Source organism: Hypomesus nipponensis, chromosome 15 (assembly GCF_054491055.1).
Source record: "Hypomesus nipponensis isolate SF chromosome 15, ASM5449105v1, whole genome shotgun sequence".
Lineage (NCBI taxonomy): Eukaryota > Metazoa > Chordata > Actinopteri > Osmeriformes > Osmeridae > Hypomesus > Hypomesus nipponensis.
In genome coordinates, this window is record NC_140375.1 from 8,125,463 (window position 1) to 8,147,901 (window position 22,439).

The 22,439-nt window shown below is 49.7% G+C and overlaps 1 protein-coding gene across 1 annotated transcript; it reads right to left on the reverse strand.

Moving 5' to 3' along the window:
* Positions 1–3,431: 3,431 nt before the first annotated feature.
* Positions 3,432–20,241, reverse strand: ttc9b (tetratricopeptide repeat domain 9B). Its single transcript, XM_084674971.1, has 3 exons — positions 19,980–20,241; positions 4,303–4,485; positions 3,432–3,954 (listed from the first exon to the last, which is right to left on the reverse strand). The coding sequence occupies exons 1-3, from the start codon at positions 20,230–20,232 to the stop codon at positions 3,863–3,865; spliced, it is 528 nt and encodes a 175-aa protein (XP_084531097.1). The 5' UTR covers positions 20,233–20,241; the 3' UTR covers positions 3,432–3,862.
* Between the last annotated feature and the right edge of the window lie 2,198 nt (positions 20,242–22,439).

A 22,439-nucleotide genomic window follows, 5' to 3' on the forward strand; every position in this document is an offset into this window, starting at 1 on the left:
CAGAAGAGGTGGAGGGGGTGCAGGGGAGGTGGAGGGGGTGCAGGGGAGGGGTGCTGCAGTAGAAAGTATGGGAGAGGGTCCCTTTTGCTTAACCAGCATTAGGTCAGCAAAGGGAAAAGGTAAGGGAGTATCTATGTGTTGTTATTGTTAACATTCACCAACACACACACTTTTAAGAGAGGCAACACACTTATTTCTTTTTCTTTTAAACTTTAATTATAGTCTTCATTTATCAATCTGTAGTGCATTCCCGGGCTAGCATTCGAACATTACTACTTAGCATAACCCACCCATGTCTGGACGGTGAGATATCGAAAGCAGATCTTCCTTACTCGAGAGAGAGAGATATAAAAAGACAGATAGAGGGAGAGAGGGAGAAAGATAGAGAGAAACAAAGAAGAAGAAAGAGAGTGAGAGAGGACAGACAGACAGAGATGTAAGGGCTTAATAGAGTCATCACCACTCTGGGGTCTTCAGCTTCTGGTCTGTCTTTCTCTATGGTAGGAGTGAGAGACCAATGAAAAGAAGCATGTACTGCAGTTCCTGTTCTTGTAGTTCCTCTGGGTCCTGTGGTTCTCTTGGTACATGATCCCCGCTCACTTTTGTCAACAACAGCAACAGGAAGTAAACTGTATTTTTATAAAGGACAGGTCAAAGGTTGCTTCAGACTACAGACTTAGTCTTGGAGAGGGGGGGGGGGAAGGGGGGCTGGACCCCCCACACAGACAAAAGGACACAACCAGTCGCTGTGGAGACGATATCACATGACTCCTTCTCTGTCTGTTACTCATTGTACATGAAAATACTCAGTAAAGTAAAGCTGTTCACAACCAGTACTTTTCCACTTTGTTGCAGTTTTTTGTTGAATGTTTGTTTTTCACTTTTTTTTTTTACAATTGCCTCATAACTACAGAACTATGTTTTGACAAACATGTAACCTTAAAAGACATCAAAGGAAAGAAGAAAATTAAGCAACAAGCACATAGCCATTTACTTTCCAATCACCTTTTTTTGTGCTTTTGTTGTTTTGTTGTTCGCTGAGCATGTGACACAGAAGGCCTGTTGTCTCTACCTCTATTAGCAAAGAACAGACAGCATGGTGTTACATTATGTTCCCATAACAACTGGTCCTGGGTCAGTCACAGTTGATCTGACAGCTGATTGTCTATGGGCTGAGGTCTGGATGAACTGAACCCAGACCTGTAGTTAATGAGCAGAAAGCAATTCTAGACAGCCATACACACGGGGCAGGAATGAGTCAGCATGGTCGGACAGAAACAAGATGGCCGCCTGGTGCCATGGAGAGGATGATCAAGGGACCAGACCTTTCCCAGGAGGGGAGCCTGGGGGAGGGGACTGAGACCAGGTAACCATGGAGACCACAGAACAGGTCCCTACAGGTGCTTTGCTCTGCTCTCCATCCCAGTTCTGTTCAGCTATCCCTGTCTTTCTCTCTGCGTCTGTCGCTCCCTGTAGTTGGTTTAACCTGTTCACTGTTGTTGCTCTTGGTCAATCTCTCTCCTCAGTCTGAAAGAAATCCAAGTTATCTCTCTCCTCAGTCTGAAAGAAATTCAGGTTTATCTCTCTCCCCAGGCTGTTAGGTATTCAGGCCAGTCTCTCTCTTCACAGAGAGACCAGAAAGAGAATGTCCAAGGCCTCTCTTTGATCCTGAATGCTCATCCACAGCTTCAGATCTTGTTAGTAGAGAGCCCCAGAGCAGGCCAGTCCAGTCCCCAATCCTGGGTCCCAATCCCCTCTCTCTTATCCCAGCCTGACTCTGCTGAGACCCAAAACTGCTGCACGCTGACCCTAATTCCTCCTCCTCTCAGGGTCCAGTACAGGCGAGTTATCCACCCTCCAGATCCAGGGTTTAATCTAGGCCACTAGAGTGTGACTCTCCTGGGAGTTCCTCCTGTGTGGTAGGAGTCTGCTAGCAGAGTGTTTAACTGGGGTAAATGGCTAAGGGGGCTAGCATGCCATGATAAGAAGCAGCAACAAGCCAGACACACCATCCGTTCCCAATCTGGATCCAAAATGGCTTCCTGTGGAGCTGCAGGTTGCCATGCAGGAGCTTGTCTTGCACACAGGGGTGGGAGTTTGGGGGAGGGGGATTGGGCCCCATGGTTCTGGAGTGGGAGATTAAGGTAATGCTATTAATGTCTGTCACACCTCCTTAGCAAAGGACTTGGAGGCCAACTTCCTGTCAGCATTTCTGGAGTTGGTTTTTAACAAACTGTTTGATAAACTGTTAATAAACAACTGTCAGACCAAGCTCTAATTCAGCCATCAGGTCATCAATCGCTGTTTATGTACTCTAAGTGATGGAAACTCGGTTCTTGGGATAATTTGTCAAATGAATAAAGATTACACTGACACCTATTTATATAAAATGTGTTGGAATATCAAACACTGTATAAGTGACTGACAGGGCTGGGCTGGCAGGACAGGTGTGTGTCATCTGTCTTCTGCTCCGAGTCTGTCGGCGTCAGCATTGAAGGGCTTCCTAAACAGAGATCTGTGATGCAGAGCTCTGTGGTGAAGAACTCCCTATCTAAGGAGAATTCTAGAACGGTCCACTAGACCTGCAGCCAGCTGTGCTTGATAGAACTTGCTACTGACTATTATTCCTCTTTGTGACATCATTAGCTTTAGTGCTGTTGGGGCGGAGGAGTGGGGTGGGGGGGGGGGTAAAACAGTTAGTAACACAACCCTCTTCAGTGGGGGGTTGGACGACAACTTCAACACACAGATTTACAACAACACATACCTGTTACACAGCTGGACAGTCTGCTAGTTCATTTGCCCCTCAGAAAAGACAGAGGTTATGCTCTCTGCTTTTTTAAACAACCAACATGTAAGTAAGTACAATGAATATCAACAGCAAAATAAAAAATCCTGGTCAAATATAAAGGAAGGATCACAAACACTTGAATTAGCCCTTGAATTGAAAAACAGTCCATAAACTGAGACCAGGTAGTTCAGAAGAAAGGAAGAGGGCAGGAACATGGAGACAGAGGCAAGCTCCCTCAAACTATATCCTTTAGTAAACAGCCAAAAGATGTAGCGATTACATGTTAGCACAGGCACACATGTACTTAGCTCTTAGCGAGTCTATGTCTAACCTAGTCTCTATCTATCCCGTGGCTAGCATTGTAGCTGGCCTGTTTATAGCATGCTAGCTTGTAGCGTGGTGATGAGAGCAGGTCTCCTCAGGGTCGTTGGGTTCTGAGGACACTGTAGGGGGGACAGGTTTGGCCTCACGGGCCACCATCCATCTGGGCATCTGATATGTAGTACATAACCTCACACAACTCCCCTCCTCCTCCACCCAGAACCTAACCACCACCATCCCACACACTTCCACCTGCTCCCTAGCCCACTACCCTCACCGAGGGTACCACCCCGAGCCCTCCACTGTCCCACAACCTTCCTTTGGTCCTCAAATCATGAAACAAAGAAAATAGAAATGAAAACTGAACATGTTTTTACATTTTTTCAGACGTTTACCAAATCAAGCCTGACGTATCCTCAGTTTAACATGTTTATCTTTCTGAAGCTCCTTTTCCGTTCAACGTTTCACGCTGCTTGTTGTTGTTTTGTTGACAGTTTGGGGAAGGAAGCCCCAGGTCCAGAGGGAAGGGGGAGAAACGAAGGAGGAGAGAGGAGGAATCCAGGAAAGGGAAGGAGGGAAGGAAGTCATTGAGCGCAAAATGCTCTGTTTTCATCCTGGTTGGCCTTCTAGAGTTTGAGCCTTCCTCATGTAGCCATCTGTCAGAGAAAAGGAGAAGGAGGAAGAGTAGGGTGGAGGGTGTAGGGATCTCAGGTCACAGGAATGGAGATGAGCAGGTGTCGAGGTCAGAGGTTAACCCAGAGCCTCCTCTCTCTCTCTGTCTCGCTGGCTGCTCTTGATCATCTTCATCTCCGTCAGCTGGATGTACCTCAACACGTTGGTGTCTGGGGGTGTGGACAGAAAAGCACAGAGAGAGAGAGAGAGAGAGAGAGAGCGCGAGAGAGAGAGAGAGAGAGAGAGAGAGAGCGCGAGAGAGAGAGAGAGAGAGAGAGAGAGAGAGAGAGCGCAAGAGAGAGAGCGCAAGAGAGAGAGAGAGAGAGAGAGAGAGAGAGAGAGAGAGAGAGAGAGAGAGAGAGAGAGAGAGAGAGAGAGAGAGAGAAAGGGGGAGGGTGGGCGAGGGAGAAACAGAGAATCATTTTATCATTCACATTGTTGGTTTCCTGTCATCTTAACATGACTGACACTGAAAGGAGCCATTCACCCCAAAAAAGAGCAACACATGCTGGGCTTACCTGTGGGTTCTCGGTTCTTGGCATCACGTAGGTAGCGCAGGGCACAGTCGTAGTCTCCCAGGTGGTAGAAGGCGATGCCGGCACGGTACATGGCCTTGAAGTGATCCCTCTGGTGACCCAGCACCTTCAGACAGTACTCCTTCACACGCTCGTAGTTCACCAGCTCCGACTGCAGCAGGCAGGCTGGTGGGGACAAACATACAGTTTAGAAGTGAGAAGTAGGGTACAGAAGCAGCAGACTTCCACTAAGTATGGCGGATAGGATACTGAGACGAGAACAAGAGAGATGAGGAGGGGTTGAAACTGATGGAGAGAGAGAAGTAGACTGAGTTGTTGAATCATCGTGGCGATATCCTCACTGCACCTCCACTGCAGCTCAGAACAGTACAGTACCATATCCTCACTGCACCTCCACTGCAGCTCAGAACAGTACAGTACCATATCCTCACTGCACCTCCACTGCAGCTCAGAACAGTACAGTACCATATCCTCACTGCACCTCCACTGCAGCTCAGAACAGTACAGTACCATATCCTCACTGCACTTCCACTGCAGCTCAGAACAGTACAGTACCATATCCTCACTGCACCTCCACTGCAGCTCAGAACAGTACAGTACCATATCCTCACTGCACCTCCACTGCAGCTCAGAACAGTACAGTACCATATCCTCACTGCACCTCCACTGCAGCTCAGAACAGCACAGTACCATATCCTCACTGCACCTCCACTGCAGCTCAGAACAGCACAGTACCATATCCTCACTGCACCTCCACTGCAGCTCAGAACAGTACAGTACCATATCCTCACTGCACCTCCACTGCAGCTCAGAACAGTACAGTACCATATCCTCACTGCACCTCCACTGCAGCTCAGAACAGTACAACAGTACCATCCTGAGATACATTACACCAACAGGGGGTGGGACGAGGGATTTATGTCAAGCAGAAGAGAAAGAGAGAGACTCCTAGATTACAGAGAGATAGAAATAGATATAAACAGATATAAATAACTCCAGGACACAGCGCTGAGAAGCTGGTAATCATATTAATAGTGTAGTAGAGCAGGGACAGAGACCACATCAACTAACACACACACACACACACCAAAGGAGGCCTGAGGGATGCTGTGTAATCTAGTTCACCAGTGCTGCTGCTGTTGAACTCTCCTGGAAATGAGTGGAGGGGGTATAGGTGTGGGGGGCGTGGCGAGGCGGAGGGGAAACTAGCAAGCATAGCACACCTTTAGAATTACAAGCTAATGGAGTCACCATGCTTAATCCATGTTTCCCTGACTTGGCAGCGAAGGGGCGCTGAAAAGAGAGTGGAGGAGAGGGGGTGGGGGGGAGCGTGGAGAAGAGAGAACAGAAAAAGTGTAGAAGGGTGGGGTGGATGGAGGGAAGGAGGAAGAGGGGTGGAGGGAGGGAAGGAGGAAGAGGGGTGGATGGAGGGAAGGAGGAAGAGGGATGGAGGGAGGGAAGGAGGAAGAGGGATGAAGGGAGGGAAGGAGGAAGAGGGGTGGAGGGAGGGAAGGAGGAAGAGGGGTGGAGGGAGGAAAGGAGGTAGAGGGGTGGAGGGAGGGAAGGAGGAAGAGGGGTGGATGGAGGGAAGGAGGAAGAGGGGTGGAGTGAGGGAAGGAGGAAGAGGGGTGGAGTGAGGGAAGGAAGAAGAGGGGTGGAGGGAGGGAAGGAGGAAGAGGGGTGGATGGAGGGAAGGAGGAAGAGGGATGGAGGGAAGGAGGGAAGGAGGGAAGGAGGAAGAGGGGTGGAGGTAGGGAAGGAGGAAGACGGGTGGAGGGAGGGAGGAAGAGGGGTGGAGTGAGGGAAGGAAGGAAGAAGAGGGGTGGAGTGAGGGAAGGAGGAAGAGGGGTGGAGGGAGGGAAGGAGGAAGAGGGGTGGAGGGAGGAAAGGAGGAAGAGGGGTGGAGTGAGGGAAGGAGGAAGAGGGGTGGAGGGAGGGAAGGAGGAAGAGGGGTGGAGGGAGGAAAGGAGGAAGAGGGGTGGAGGGAGGGAGGGAGGAAGAGGGGTGGAGGTAGGAAAGGAGGAAGAGGGGTGGAGGGAGGGAGGGAGGAAGAGGGGTGGAGGGAGGGAGGGAGGAAGAGGGGTGGAGGGAGGAAAGGAGGAAGAGGGGTGGAGGGAGGAAAGGAGGAAGAGGGGTGGAGGGAGGGAGGGAGGAAGAGGGGTGGAGGTAGGGAAGGAGGAAGACGGGTGGAGGGAGGGAAGGAGGAAGAGGGATGGAGGGAAGGAGGGAAGGAGGAAGAGGGGTGGATGGAGGGAAGGAGGAAGAGGGATGGAGGGAAGGAGGGAAGGAGGAAGAGGGGTGGAGGTAGGGAAGGAGGAAGACGGGTGGAGGGAGGGAGGAAGAGGGGTGGAGTGAGGGAAGGAAGGAAGAGGGGTGGAGTGAGGGAAGGAGGAAGAGGGGTGGAGGGAGGGAAGGAGGAAGAGGGGTGGAGGGAGGAAAGGAGGAAGAGGGGTGGAGTGAGGGAAGGAGGAAGAGGGGTGGAGGGAGGGAAGGAGGAAGAGGGGTGGAGGGAGGAAAGGAGGAAGAGGGGTGGAGGGAGGGAGGGAGGAAGAGGGGTGGAGGGAGGAAAGGAGGAAGAGGGGTGGAGGGAGGGAGGGAGGAAGAGGGGTGGAGGGAGGGAGGGAGGAAGAGGGGTGGAGGGAGGAAAGGAGGAAGAGGGGTGGAGGGAGGAAAGGAGGAAGAGGGGTGGAGGGAGGGAGGGAGGAAGAGGGGTGGAGGTAGGGAAGGAGGAAGACGGGTGGAGGGAGGGAAGGAGGAAGAGGGGTGGAGGGAGGAAAGGAGGAAGAGGGGTGGAGGGAGGGAAGGAGGAAGAGGGGTGGCACACCAGGGACACTTTCAGTTTGAGCACCTGTCACCTCCCTGTAACACTGGTCCCCAGATAAGTAGATGAAGTGTGTGTGTGCGTGCACGTTTTGGAGTGTGTATTTGTGTGTCTGTTTGAGTGTAAATGCTTGTTGGAATGGAATAGGGCTTCATCAATCAGTGGGAATTTGTCCATAAATGCATCAAACTAAATTATTCATCATGGACGTCAGGGGATGAGGCCTGCCATTACAGATCTATGGGGATTTGTGTGTGTGTGTGTTTATAGGTATGTGTGTATGTGTGTGTTTGTGAGCTTCTCTTCATCTCTCCCTCTTTCCTATCTCACTTCTTGTTCCCTCCCTCCCTTTCTTTCTGTGCTGTTTTTAAATCTCGCCTCCAGCCACCAATCTCAACACTATCGTGACACTGGACCTTGTTACTTTATGCCACTACAGGGTTAGCATGCACACACACACACACACACACACAAATACACACAATTTTCTCTCTGTCCATTAGTCACTGTTCATCCATCCATACATCCATCTCTCCGTCCATATTTCTGCACTATCAGCCAGTACAGTGGAGATCTAGGATGATCCAGTTACAGATACTAATAGCATAATGGCTAACGATCTCAGAATCACACACAGGCATGAATGTAGGCATACACACACACACAGACCCACACACACAGACACACAGGAGGGCCATTAGCCAGACGGACGGAGTGATTGAGGGAAGAGAACAGCATTATTCTGTGTTATGCTGTGATAATGATAGCAGCATCAAGACCAGCCCAGGGTAAGAATATCAACACCATCCCAACACACACACACACACACACACACACACACACTCACACCGCACATACTCACACACACAAATTTGTGGGCAATTAGATTGTGTTGACCTGAGACATATAGAGTGATGAGAAAGAGAGAGAGAGAGAGAGAGAGAGAGAGAGAGAGAGAGAGAGAGAGAGAGAGAGAGAGAGAGAGAGAGAGGGGGGGGGGGAGAAACGGAGAATCATTTGAGGAAGAGTGAGGAAGGGCATTAAAGGTATGGCGTTGACCAAATGCAGTCAAGGTCTCAGGAATATGGGAGTCTCTCACTCAAACTGTTTTCTCTTCCTCTCTGTCTGTCTCCTGGAGTCCTACAGAGAGACAGATTGTACGGGGGAGAAATATGCCACGAGAAAGATTCTGTCTAATCTCTTTTAGGAAAAATCCAACAGGTGCAACGACAGCTGCTTAGTGTGTGTGGGCGAGTGTACAGTATATGTGTGTGTGTGTCTGTATAAATGTGTGTGTGTCTGTGTAAATGTGTGTGTATGTGTGAAGAGAGGTGCCATGTGAGTAGGTGCAGTTAACACATGTTCTGGATTTTTTTTCTTTTGTGCAGAACAGAACAGCAGACAGGTAGAGACTGACTCTCAACCAGGAAGAACTGACTCTCAACCAGGAAGAGATGGAGGAAATGACTGAAAGAGAAAGAGAGATGCATGAAAAGAGACAAGGAGGCATGAGTGTAAGAGGAGATAAATGGCATATGGGAACACAGACAAACTGCACAAAAAAAGAGAAAACTCTGCAGCAATGGATATCAGATTAGAGAGACACCACTCCCTCACTCAGACTCTTTTAATTGTATTATCTCAATCTCTCTGTCTCTCTCTGTCATCTCTATTGTTAACTTGGTTCCTTCTGTCTCCTCCATCACCTCTCTTCTCTTCCTTGAACTCCCTCTTTTTTTCTCTTCCACCTTCTTTATTCCCTCTTTTCTCTCTGGTCTTTTTTCTCTCTCCATCCCTCACACATCCCTCAGCAATGTCTCCCCTCCCTCCCTCCCTCCCTCCCTCCCTCCCTCCCTCCCTCCCTCCCTCCCTCCCTCCCTCCCTCCCTCCCTCCCTCCCTCCCTCCCTCCCTCCCTCCCTCCCTCCCTCCCTCCCTCCCTCCCTCCCTCCCTCCCTCCCTCCCTCCCTCCCTCCCCTTCTCCCAGGGTCGTTTTGAAGAGGCTAATTTAAAACCACTAGTGTGGAGTGGATTAGTCTGCTGTCCATCATTCTGGAAGGCCACACCACTGATCCAGACATACCTACACACCACACACAACATCTATACACACACACACACAGTTCACACACAAAACTGCTAAAGGACCCAGCATTCTTAATAGGGTTGGGTATCGTTTGGGTTTTTACGATACCGGTGCCAAATCAATTCTTTTAAAACGGTTCCGGTGCCTCAACCGATAAAAAGAAAAGGAAAAAAAGAGCCGCAAAATGAAAGAACAGCTTTATTATTGAGAACAAAATCTGTTGTCTGCCATGTTATTTGACTATCCGTGTTCCGACATGCATTCACGTGAACTTTCTATTGGGAAATAATTTTTCAGATTATTCTGACACATAAGTGCAGTAGGCTACATTTTAAATAACGATCATGTGGTGATGATGCTTCTTACGTCCATTTTAGAGAGCCAGAGGGCAAATATTTTAATAGACAGCTCAGGCATTTATGAGGCACCGAAATCTGCGTTTTGATTAGGTCCAGTACATACCGTCATTTAGGTACCGGTGCCATGTTAGCACCGGGTTTCAGTACCCAACCCCAATTCTTAATGGCTGCAACCCGGGTACTAAGAGCCCCTTAGTCTCTGGACATCACTTGCAGATCATCTCTCCAGTCCCTCCAGGAATAGCTCTCTAAGCCCTCAGTCAATATCCTCTCTCTTCCAACTCCCTCCCTCCCTCCCTCCCTCCCTCCCTCCCTCCCTCCCTCCCTCCCTCCCTCCCTCCCTCCCTCCCTCCCTCCCTCCCTCCCTCCCTCCCTCCCTCCCTCCCTCCCTCCCTCCCTCCCTCCCTCCCTCCCTCCTCTGTCATTGAGAAGGGCAGGGTTGACGCTGCTGGCTCTCTTCATCACCTGACTGTTCTGACATGACACAGCAGTCTGCTCTGATGCCACTTTGCCCTCTGTCTCTCTGTCCCTCTCTCTCCCATCCTGTCCTCCCTTGCCCTCCTTGTATTTTCTGTCTTTCTTGTCTTTTCTTTTCTATAGATCTATTCATCTCCTACCTTTGTTCTCTCTTTCTTCTCTCTGCTCTCTGTTTTCTCCTCTCTGTAGCCCTCTCTCTGTCCCCCTCTCTGTGTCCCTCTCTCTCTGTCCCCCTCTCTCTGCAAAGCTCAATTTACTCCCCTCTCTCCTTCTTCCTCCCCTCTTTCCCTCTTTTCTCTCAGAGTTCTGCATGGTGGCTATAGTTATTCAAATTCTCCATTGATCCAGTAAGACACCCTCCTTTGAGGTTGAAAGCAGAGACCCTGGCTCCCTGACGACTGAAATTCCTCATTTCCTCAAGTCATTAAAAATGGAAATATCAGTATGAGAACAAGAGCTACAAATAAGCTCTCTCAGACTGTCTGCCACTGATGCACTTAGACTAAAACATCCTCCAATCACAGCAAGAAGCACATCATTATACACCTTTGTTGATCTTTTGGTGTGTGTGTTTGTGAGTGTGAGTGAGTTTGTACAGTATGTGTGTGTGCTTCCCTGGCATCCTCAGCACTCCTCTGCAGAATTGCAGCGAGAAAAGAAAGAGAAACAGGTGTTTCTGCTCTCTCGGCTCTGATTGCATTTCCTGCACAGTGTGGCAGTGTTAGTCTTCCCCCTGGAAACAGAGGTCTCCCCTGAACACACACACACACGAAAACCAACCATCTGTCTAAGAAGATGCAGGCACGCCAAACACATTTGCATGGATCACCCAGGGTGCAACAGCAATCCATGGAGTGAAGGAAAATTAAGTAGCCAGCTTATTCTGTCAGATCCCTCCCATAGAGTGAGATAAGGAGAAACAGAGAGAGAGAGAGAGAGAGAGAGAGAGAGAGAAAGAGAGAGAAAGAGAGGTGGGGAGAAACAGAGAGAGAGAGAGATAGGGAGAAACAGAGAGAGAGAGAGAGTTAGGGAGAAGCAGAGAGAGAGAGAGAGAGAGAGAGAGAGAGAGAGACAGAGACAGAGACAGAGACAGAGACAGAGACAGAGACAGAGACAGAGACAGTGAGCGAGACAGAGACAGAGGGAGAGGGAGAGGGAGAGAGGGGAGAAGAGACTCACATAGAGAGATAGAGATAAAGAGAGGGGATTTATCCTAAATCAGATGCTGTGTGCTGTGCATCCAGTCATCTTTGAGCTTTTCTCTCCTTCTGTTCCTCTACAGCTATGAGGTAACCCAGTACTCCCTCCCCCTCATGCCCTGCCTCGCCTGCCTCGCCCGCCCCGGCACCAGTCTGCTCACCAACAACAATCACTTTTTCAGGTGATAACTCCCCTGTTTAAATTTTAATATGCTAGAAGGAGTTGTCACCATGACTACTGAGTCTCCTACATAAAACGGACACAACACGATGACTTCATTGGCGATTACATCATTACGGACAAACTCAGCGTTTTCGGGTCCGTGACTGGGGTCAACAACATAATTGAGCGACCTCAGAGATGATCTCGTCTGGTTTCCTTTGGGGAACCAGGTGGTGGTCTTCCACTTCCTTTCCAGTGCCGTATTTGTAAGAGACCTTCAGCTGACCACACACACTGGTCCCTCCTGGTGACATCACCCTGCCCTTCACTGAGGGACACAGGACAGGCACCAAGGTGTGGTGGCACTTATAATGGAGAAAGAGGGGAAGAGGGAGGGAGACAGAGAGAGGGGTAGTGAGAGAGAGGGGGCAAAGGGGTGTCGACAGAGAGGGGGAGAGAGAGAAACAGAGAAAACGAGACAGAGAGAGAGGGGGCAAGAAAGCAAGAGAGAGAGAGAGAGACAGAGAGAAAGAGGGAGAGACAAATGGAGAGGGAGAGAGAGAGGGACAGAGGGAGAGAGATAGAGATGGCTCTGCCAACTACCTTGGCCAGCGTTCTCTCAGAGTCAGCTTCGATGTGCTCCTCTGCTGTCTAACAGTAAAACTACTGTGAGCTTCTAAGTGGTTCAACAAACCAGCTGATATGTGAGACTGTCCTGATCAACACTCTCATCTGGTTTCAGGCTGGCACTGCTGGTTCTCTGTCTGGGAAGGATGCTGCTGTAACACCAATCTGAACACAGTTGGTCACACATACAGTACAAGAGGTAGACCAGTCAGCCAGTCAGTCAGTCAGTCAGTCAGTCAGTCAGACAGTCAGACTAGCCAATCAGAGGGCGATCCAGGTCCAAATACAACGTGTCTCCATTCTACTAGGCCAGGACAGGCCGGAACATTCTGTCTTTCTTTCAATCTGGACTTCTCTCTTCTGTGCTCCAATATGTTTCTGGATTTGAAAACAAAGAACAATATCATTTCCACTCTGGAGATTAGTAAAGTATAAGTGTGTGCTCTACTAGCTAGGCCACAGGACCAACACTGAGCACTGACTCAATCTCTCATTTCATTGTTGCTAGGCCACAGAGACAACACTGTAGTCTGACTACACCATAAAGACATAAACCCACCCATGTGGAGACAACCCAGACAGAGGTCCAAACAGTTAGCCTGATCAGAGAGCTGAGAGTCCACTGGAGCTCCATGTGATAGGCTGCTTCGTGTCACTGCATCCTCATCACTGTTGAGTTGGCATGCCAACATATTCTGCATACTCTCCCTCTCTCTCCTTTCCTGTTTCCCTGTCTCTCCATCTCCATCACCCTCCGGCCAACCCCCCCGTCTCTCCATCCTCATGATAATACCAGATGACTAGGTGTTATTTAGTTAGGACACAAGGTTCCCTCTCCCCAGCCTGCTGTCCCCCTCCCTCACCTACTTCATCTGCCCCCCCTCCCCCCACACTTCTCTCTCGATCATTGGAAACACTTGTATCTCTTCTTCCCCGCTCTATTCCAAACCCTCTCTCTCTCTCTCTCTCTCTCTCTCTGTCTCTCTCTCTCTCTCTCTCTCTCTCTCTCTCTCTCTCTCTCTCTCACACACACACACACACACTCCCCTCCTTAACCTGTCCACCCCCTTCAGCTGTGGTGGAGTGGTGTGTGTGGAGGAGTACATTGTGGTACAGTACAGTACAGCCCAGCCATGCCCCCCATGGCAGCAACCATGCCATCTGCAGACCTGGCACACTAGACGCCTGCAGCTCCCAGCTCCAACCAACCCGCCCTCCCCCCTCTCCCCCACATAAGGCGCACACACGGATGAAAAACACCACCCTTCCATCAACCTCTTCGACACATCTCTCTCGCTCTCTGTTTCCCTCGTCTCTTCTCATTTGCTCTCTCTCTCCATCCAACTCTTTTCTCTTTCTTCTCTTCCTGCCTGACACAACCTCATGTATTTTCGTCATTCCCTTCTCTTTCTTCTGTTTCCCAAATTCTCCATCTCTCAGGGACCCTCCCTCCCTCCCTCCCTCCCTCCCTCCCTCCCTCCCTCCCTCCCTCCCTCCCTCCCTCCCTCCCTCCCTCCCTCCCTCCCTCCCTCCCTCCCTCCCTCCCTCCCTCCCTCCCTCCCTCCCTCCCTCCCTCCCTCCCTCCTGTTCCTCCTTCCTCTCCCTTCCTCCTCTCCTTTCTTTCCTTCCTTTTTTATTCTCCTCTCCCTCTTGTCCTTTTCTCGTCTCTTTGCTAGGGAGACCTTATGTATCATGACATTGTGCATCTGGAGATACCTGAGGAACAGAATATCTGCCTCATTCTTGAAGCTTCTACTCTGTTGTAGGAGGGTGGATCCCCTAGTCTGTGGAGTTCTCAGAGGAACAGATGTTGTTGACATCTAACAGCTCATTAAAACCTCATTACAATGACTGCCTGCAACTGCAAGTCACGGTTCAGAAGTTCATCGATGAACTGGCCCCTTGCTGAAATGACGAGTTTAGATGGATGGGGTGGGGAATACACACACACGCTCACGCAAACACTCTCTCTCACACACACAGAGACTCACAAACACTTGATTTCTTCTTAGGCATGACAGGTGGGTGGAAACTGCTGGGTCATCACGACTGCGAGCAGAGTGATCCAAAGCCGCTGGCTGTTACAAAACAAACCGCATCACTTAGCACTTCCTGCTGCTGACACCCCCCCCCCCCATACTCATGACTCACAGGGAGCAAAACACACATTAGAGGCACTACTAGCCAATCAGACGATAGTTTGATCTTCCAGATGACCTGTACATGGTCTGTTTAATGCAACACTCATCTCCCCTTGAATACAGGTTAAATATCTCTCCTCTTTCTAGATGGTAAGTCCAGATGTAGGCCTTTACAGTATGGCCCAGATGTAGGCCTTTACAGTATGACCCAGATGTAGGCCTTTACAGTATGACCCAGATGTAGGCCTTTACAGTATGGCCCAGATGTAGGCCTTTACAGTATGGCCCAGATGTAGGCCTTTACAGTATGGCCCAGATGTAGGCCTTTACAGTATGACCCAGATGTAGGCCTTTACAGTATGACCCAGATGTAGGCCTTTACAGTATGGCCCAGATGTAGGCCTTTACAGTATGGCCCAGATGTAGGCCTTTACAGTATGACCCAGATGTAGGCCTTTACAGTATGATGATAACGTCCTCTCTGGTACCTGACTTTCCAGGGGACTGGCAGGTTGTATGTGGTCACACACACGCACACACACACTCACACACTTGGAAACAGAACGGATGAATATTAGACCCACTCTGATTAACATGTTGCAGCAGACTGACAGACTGACAGACAGACAGAAAGACAGAGACAGGAAGTTAAAAACAGACAGGAAGGCAGGCAGACAGCATGTGACCATGTAGACATGGCCAGTAACATTTGGGATCTTTCTCTCTCTTATAGAACGCTGCTGAGTTCAGGTTTTTCTTCATATGTTGGACTAACCTATTCAGAATCAGGTAACAGCACTAGGGTTTAGCCATGCCCTCTTATCTCCACATGCTTATTTATCTAACCATATCTTTCTCTGTCTCAGGGTCTGTCTCTTTCTCTCTCTCTCCCTCCATCTTTTCTCTTTCTCTCCTGCTGGTCTCTCTCTTTGTCTCGCTCTCGGTTCTCTTACTCTCCTGCTTGTCTCTCTTTCTGCTTCTCTCTGTGTTTCCTCTCTCTTGCTAGCCTTGCTCACATCATACCATAAAAATCACTCACTTGTGTTTGTATTGATTTCTTCTTTCCTCTCATCTAGCCAAGTTTTCCTCAATATCTCCATCGCTGTATTCCTCCATCTGTCTTAACCTTTCTCTCTCTCTCTTCCCACTCCTCCCTCTCTCTTCTCTCTTCATCCATCTTCCATACCTCTACATCCCTCTCTTCTCCCTTACTCATTCTCTCTTCTCTCTTCCCCCATCTCTCTTCTATCTTCCTCCTCTCTCTGCGTCCTCCAGGACAATCTCAGCTCTCATCTCTTCTGATGTCTTCAAAAAGTCCTGTCCTCTCTCCCAGCCCCCTTCAGACAGACCTGTCCTGTCCTCTCTCCCAGCCCCCTTCAGACAGACCTGTCCTGTCCTCTCTCCCAGCCCCCTTCAGACAGTCTTGTCCTGTCCTCTCTCCCAGCCCCCTTCAGACAGACCTGTCCTCTCTCCCAGCCCCCTTCAGACAGACCTGTCCTGTCCTCTCTCCCAGCCCCCTTCAGACAGTCTTGTCCTGTCCTCTCTCCCAGCCCCCTTCAGACAGACCTGTCCTCTCTCCCAGCCCCCTTCAGACAGACCTGTCCTGTCCTCTCTCCCAGCCCCCTTCAGACAGTCTTGTCCTGTCCTCTCTCCCAGCCCCCTTCAGACAGACCTGTCCTGTCCTCTCTCCCAGCCCCCTTCAGACAGACCTGTCCTGTCCTCTCTCCCAGCCCCCTTCAGACAGACCTGTCCTCTCTCCCAGCCCCCTTCAGACAGTCCTGTCCTGTCCTCTCTCCCAGCCCCCTTCAGACAGACCTGTCCTGTCCTCTCTCCCAGGCCCCTTCAGACAGTCCTGTCCTCTCTCCCAGCCCCCTTCAGACAGTCCTGTCCTGTCCTCTCTCCCAGCCCCCTTCAGACAGTCCTGTCCTGTCCTCTCTCCCAGCCCCCTTCAGACAGACCTGTCCTGTCCTCTCTCCCAGGCCCCTTCAGACAGTCCTGTCCTGTCCTCTCTCCCAGCCGCCTTCAGACAGACCTGTCCTGTCCTCTCTCCCAGCCCCCTTCAGACAGTCCTGTCCTGTCCTCTCTCCCAGGCCCCTTCAGACAGACCTGTCCTCTCTCCCAGGCCCCTTCAGACAGTCCTGTCCTGTCCTCTCTCCCAGCCCCCTTCAGACAGACCTGTCCTCTCTCCCAGCCCCCTTCAGACAGACCTGTCCTGTCCTCTCTCCCAGCCCCCTTCAGACAGTCCTGTCCTGTCCTCTCTCCCAGCCCCCTTCAGACAGTCCTGTCCTGTCCTCTCTCCCAGCCCCCTTCAGACAGACCTGTCCTCTCTCCCAGCCCCCTTCAGACAGACCTGTCCTTTCCTCTCTCCCAGCCCCTTTCAGACAGACCTGTCCTCTCTCCCAGCCCCTTTCAGACAGACCTGTCCTCTCTCCCAGCCCCCTTCAGACAGACCTGTCCTGTCCTCTCTCCCAGCCCCTTTCAGACAGACCTGTCCTCTCTCCCAGCCCCCTTCAGACAGACCTGTCCTCTCTCCCAGCCCCCTTCAGACAGACCTGTCCTCTCTCCCAGGCCCCTTCAGACAGACCTGTCCTCTCTCCCAGCCCCCTTCAGACAGACCTGTCCTGTCCTCTCTCCCAGGCCCCTTCAGACAGTCCTGTCCTGTCCTCTCTCCCAGCCCCCTTCAGACAGACCTGTCCTGTCCTCTCTCCCAGGCCCCTTCAGACAGACCTGTCCTCTCTCCCAGGCCCCTTCAGACAGACCTGTCCTCTCTCCCAGGCCCCTTCAGACAGACCTGTTCTCTCTCCCAGGCCCCTTCAGACAGACCTGTCCTCTCTCCCAGGCCCCTTCAGACAGGTGCTGTGACTGGAACAGCACACATAACAGAAGGGAAAGCTTGTCAGTGTCACAACACATAACACAGACACCCATATATATAACACACATACACAAACACTCACACACACTAACAGCCATGTCAGCACAGCCAGTAAGAATGGCAGGATGAGCAGTCCCCGGCAACCACCGTCACCCCCATCCCTCCTGCAGCCCCTCCCCCCCGGAGCCCCTCCCCCCCGGAGCCCCTCCCCCCCATACCCAACACAGCCCGAGGGCAGCTGCTGCCCGCAGTGCTATGATTGCTGAGACAAACAGAATCATACACACATCACACTCACAGACACTCAGGAACACACGTACAGTCACACACACTATCATAAACACACAATATCACACACACACATTAACAGAAACATACACACGTACAGTCACACATACACTGTCATAAACATACAATATTACAAGTACATCTACACACACACACATCCACAAGGTCACACACACACAGTGAAGCTGGTGGGTTCCTGTCCGCTCCGTTGCCCTGTAGCATGCGTCACAGCCTGGGCCAGCCGACCAATCACAGCACAGCCTCAGATAAAAACCACAGGGGCCCCCTTCTGTCCAGCAGGACTCTGGGTAATGAGCTAGTCACAAATAACACGACAGCTACAGAGACAGACCAAGCCACAGACACCAACACAGCTACAGACACACACCAAGCCACAGACACAGAGTCTGAGGCAGGTTAATGACCAGGAACTACTACAACAAAAGGAAAAGATGTGCATGATGGTTGCCATGGTAAATATGGCCCATGTAGTATGCTAGCCCCCAGCCCCCCTCACGTTCTCCCTCTCTCGCTATTTCTCTCTCTGTCCTCCCCCTCTGAACTTCTATTTTTCTGATCCTTTCCATATTTGTCACCCTTCTCTATGTCTCTCTCATTTTCTCTTTCTCTCTCTTTTTCTCTTTCGCACGTTCTAAACCTTCTCAGTCTCCCTCTTTCTGCCTCTCTTTCTCCTTCACGCCACAATGGGTCCCCAGTTAGACACTCTCTCTCTCTCTCTCTCTCTCTCTCTCTCTCTCTCTCTCTCTCTCTCTCGCTCTCTCTCTCTCTCTCTCTCTCTCTCTCTCTCTCTCTCACTCACACACACACACACACACAGCATCTAGAGCAGAGTAGAGCAGAGTCTGCCTTAGCAGGGGTCAGAGCCATGTAAGGCCAACATGGAGGACAACGATGACATGACAAAACAGCGAGCTACCCGCCTGCCTCTAATCTTCCTGCCTTTCTCTAAGACACAACACAGCTACAGGCCTACCTCTAATCTTCCTGTCTGCTTCTCTCTAAAACACGACACAGTTTATGATTTATTATCCCAAATTGTTAGGGTTACAATATTAACTGTGTCATCTATTTGTTCAGACAGATATTCTCTCTGGACAGTCTCCTTGGTGAGATTGACCATCCAGGTTTCTTACACTGTTCTGGAGCCATTCCACAATTACTGCACAAGCAACAATCCATCTTTGTCTTACACTCCCGTCTGGCAAACTGACCACCAGATCTGAATCTGCAGGCATGACAATCTCTTACATTTGCTGGATTGATTAGATTATTTTTGTCATATTACAATCTCTCATAGACCCACATCTGTTAGGCCAGATGATCCTGTTTGAGACAAAGATTGACCATTAGGTGATATACAGCCATCCTGTAATGCTCTCCATCATTGACATTCAGGAGTAAACATGGATCCTTGGATTGTCTTCTGTAACCTCATGTCACCTCACTCACGCAGCGCTGGTCGGAGAATGGGGACAGTCGTAACAGAACAAGCAGCACTGTTGCTATGGGGATGCACACACACTCTATTGTACGTCTTCTCTCTGCCTTCTGTTCTACTACTCCGACCTACTCCTCTCTCCTTCCATCTCCTACACCCCCCCCCACCACCCCCAGGACTCCCACTAGTTCCTCCATGTATGTACAGTAAGGCTACATGTCATCTGACTCACAGGATGTGAGATGTTTTGACATCAACTTAACTTCCCCCAGAGAGAAAAGGCCTGGATCAGAAGTTCCTGTTGAGTAGACAGACAAACAGAATGTAGCTAGCCTCTGGTTGGCAGACAGGGATACAGGAAGTGCCCAGAGCCCCCGACTGTTTGTATTGCTTTACCCCCCCCCTCCCCCCTCCTCTCTATTTCTCTCTCTTTCACTCACACGCACCAACACACACACACACACACATCTTTCCATAAGCAGAGCTACAATAACCGCTGATCTAGGCTTAAAGACAACATGTTGTGTCTTGTGCTACAATAATAAAAATAAAAAACGTCTAAGGATGAAATATTTTATATAAAAACTGAAAAAAGACAGAATGAAACGGGAAATGATCCCAAGGAGCCAGACCGAGAGAGGGGGTTCAAATATAAAGCATTAGCGAGATGGAAAAGCCTGGCGGCGAAATTCAGCGCCTGGCACGAACAACAATTATGTTTAACCGTGTCAGTGTCCAGTAAATAAATACTTCATCTTGACACCTTAACTGGCATATTAGGTCAATATCAGGTTACGCTCTTGTAATACACGAGGCTTGGGATCACGAGAAACAGCCTAATCCATCGAATACACACATTCACCATGATAACCGTGATAGGGTACTTATTCAGCACCGTGGCGCTGTCCACTGATTGCTTTGAGAAAGAAAAAAACATGCCGGTCTCATCAGTTTCTGATATTAACAGCCGGAGGAAATCTGAACAATTACGTGAAAAGCCATCTCAGTCAAGCGAACCCAATGAACCGATACGAACAATAGCGAGAAACGGCTTTGAGTCAGAACAAGCTTTCCAGGTTCAAAAACCTTGGATTGGTGGTCGCCTGATACGCTGCGTGTGTGAAACGGCGACTTCACAACCCCCCCACACAAACGTCTCCTCTCACCTGTCAAGCTGTCGTAACACTCAATCTCAGTTATCTCCACGGCTCTCCTTTGCTCCTCCGTCAACTTGGCGGTGGCTTGGTTCAGCAGGTTGACTTCGGAGCCCGTGGTTCCGTCGATGACATGCACCCCCTTTAAGTGAAGCAAAGCTCGGTGGTATTTCCCGATAGCTTCGCGAAATTTCTTTTCTTTGTAGCATCTATGACCCTCAACCTTGAATTCAATAGCTTTTTGGATCTTCGTCTCCATCTCCATCTCGGCTGAGCCGGTACGGTAACCCCCACTTCCACTGCCTCCTCCGCCGCCAACGTCTCCCCCGGCAGCTGCAGCCAGGCTCCGACCCCCGGCCTCAGGATAGCTCTTAAGGGTCTTTATTGAGTGTTGCTTGGCTTCCATCTCTCTCAGTTGGCGCGGATGGAGAGAGCCATGCTGTTCCGACGCGAAGGTCTGTTATCTCGGGGGAGTCACGAGTAGCGTGCTGTGCATAAAGGATGCGAGGCGGAAGAGGAAAGCACGGAGACGGCAATAAAGAACAACGCGATGGTTATCTAAAAAGAAATCTAGCAGGAGCTTATTCGATAAAAAAAAAAAAACTGCAACATGTGTGATTAATGTTTGTCTCTAGAAAAACTTTACACTATATAAAACCAATAATTGGCCAATAAACGCTTGGCTTTGATTACTATTTAGAAGACTATTTCGTCGCTCAGACCTTTGCGCGCAAGGATGTTCCGACTGTGTGGTTCACCAGCTCCAGGCACGCGCAGCTTCAGCACCACAGACAGCGGGATCGCTTGCTCGCGGTGCATTGTGGGACATAGAGGAGTCGTGAGGTAATGCTGTATCACGAACGCAATCAAGCCCTGACAGGAAGCAGGCATATAGCTTTTAACACGGGCGCCGACTGGACGGGGAAATGTGTCGGCAAAATATGATTTCTGATCGATTGCCAGTGAAAAGCAATCTGAAGATCTCGTGCCTCGCCTAACTATTTTAAGATGTCATGACCTCACTTGACGCTCAGCTGATCTAAACGAATTTTCTGTCATTCATAGAAACCAATCGCACCAAATCTTTCCCTGACTTTACAGGCTGCTTTACTGCAATAACACTGCATAATGATTAAAAAATAAAATAAAAACATATATCTATATAAAGTTCTGAACTGGGCCTTTTGTAAGCCTACATAGGTCAACCGATATATTGGACGTAGGCTTAGGCCCAATATATTTTTTCGAAAACCTATGGTATCCCTAAACTGTCTGTTTCTGTCTTTTCATTTAGATTAAATCACAATGTCCCCAGCTAACCTGGTTTACACTGTCGTCCTCAGCATCTGACCGAATAGGGACTGATCTCGTCTTTCCTGTAGGAGTCATGGAAACACCGACAGCGGAAGCCCCGTGAAGATCTGGAGAAGAGCGACCTCCAGGGGTTGGTTAATCAATTACATTGATTCATGTCCTCCCAATGTCATAATAACTACCCTATAGTACACACAGAGAAATATACACACACACACGCACACACGCACGCACGCACACACACACACACACACACACACACACACACACACACACACACACACGCACACACACACACACACACACACACACACACACACACACACACACACAAACACACACACACACAATGATCACAGAAAGAAAGAAGGAAAGAAATGATAGACTGAAGAGTGATTGTCATTGAGAGATACTGTACATTTAAGTGCAGTGAACAGATTTATTGAAAAGCAATCAGCTGGATATCCTGGTCATTAGGGGAGATCAGTATTGACTCAGATCCACAGTTTTAACCCGTTGATGTGTTTTTATAGAAGATTCGTCACAGGTAAAGCAAAAACTCACAATCGAAATAAGGACTGGAACATGAAACCAGGATAGAATTGGATAGCTTCATCGTCAGGTGCCAACTGTTTCCCATTCTCATTAAAAACTGACTGGCCAGCAGGGATGACATCATAGGACACTTTGTTGAAGGTAGGATAGGAGAGGTTGTTAATGACATCACAGAAAAGGCTGTGGAACTGCGGAAACCCTTTGACAGTAGAAAGTAACTGTGTATCTCCTGGCTTGCAGCTGGTATACATCCGTGTGATGTAGGTGATGAGAAGGCTGTCTGAAGGGCCATTTACCATGTTTTACAGGCTCTTAAAAGGGAAAGGGAGGAGAGGAGGTGAGGTAAAAAAGAGAAGAGATGCTGCAAGTATTTCTGGGTATTCATCAACACTGGTCTCATTGCAGAAATAAAAGGAAGTGTGGTCTGAGCGTGTGCCAAGAAGCCCCTCACATGAATGATTCAACAGGAAGTGAATGTTTCTTGGAGCCCATCACTTCTTGATTCTCTCTGACAGGCTGTTTAATGGGGCCCTAGACCACATCCCCAGAGCGAACCAAGACTATGTGTGTGTGTGGGCTGGGTGGAGAAAGTATGTGTGTGTA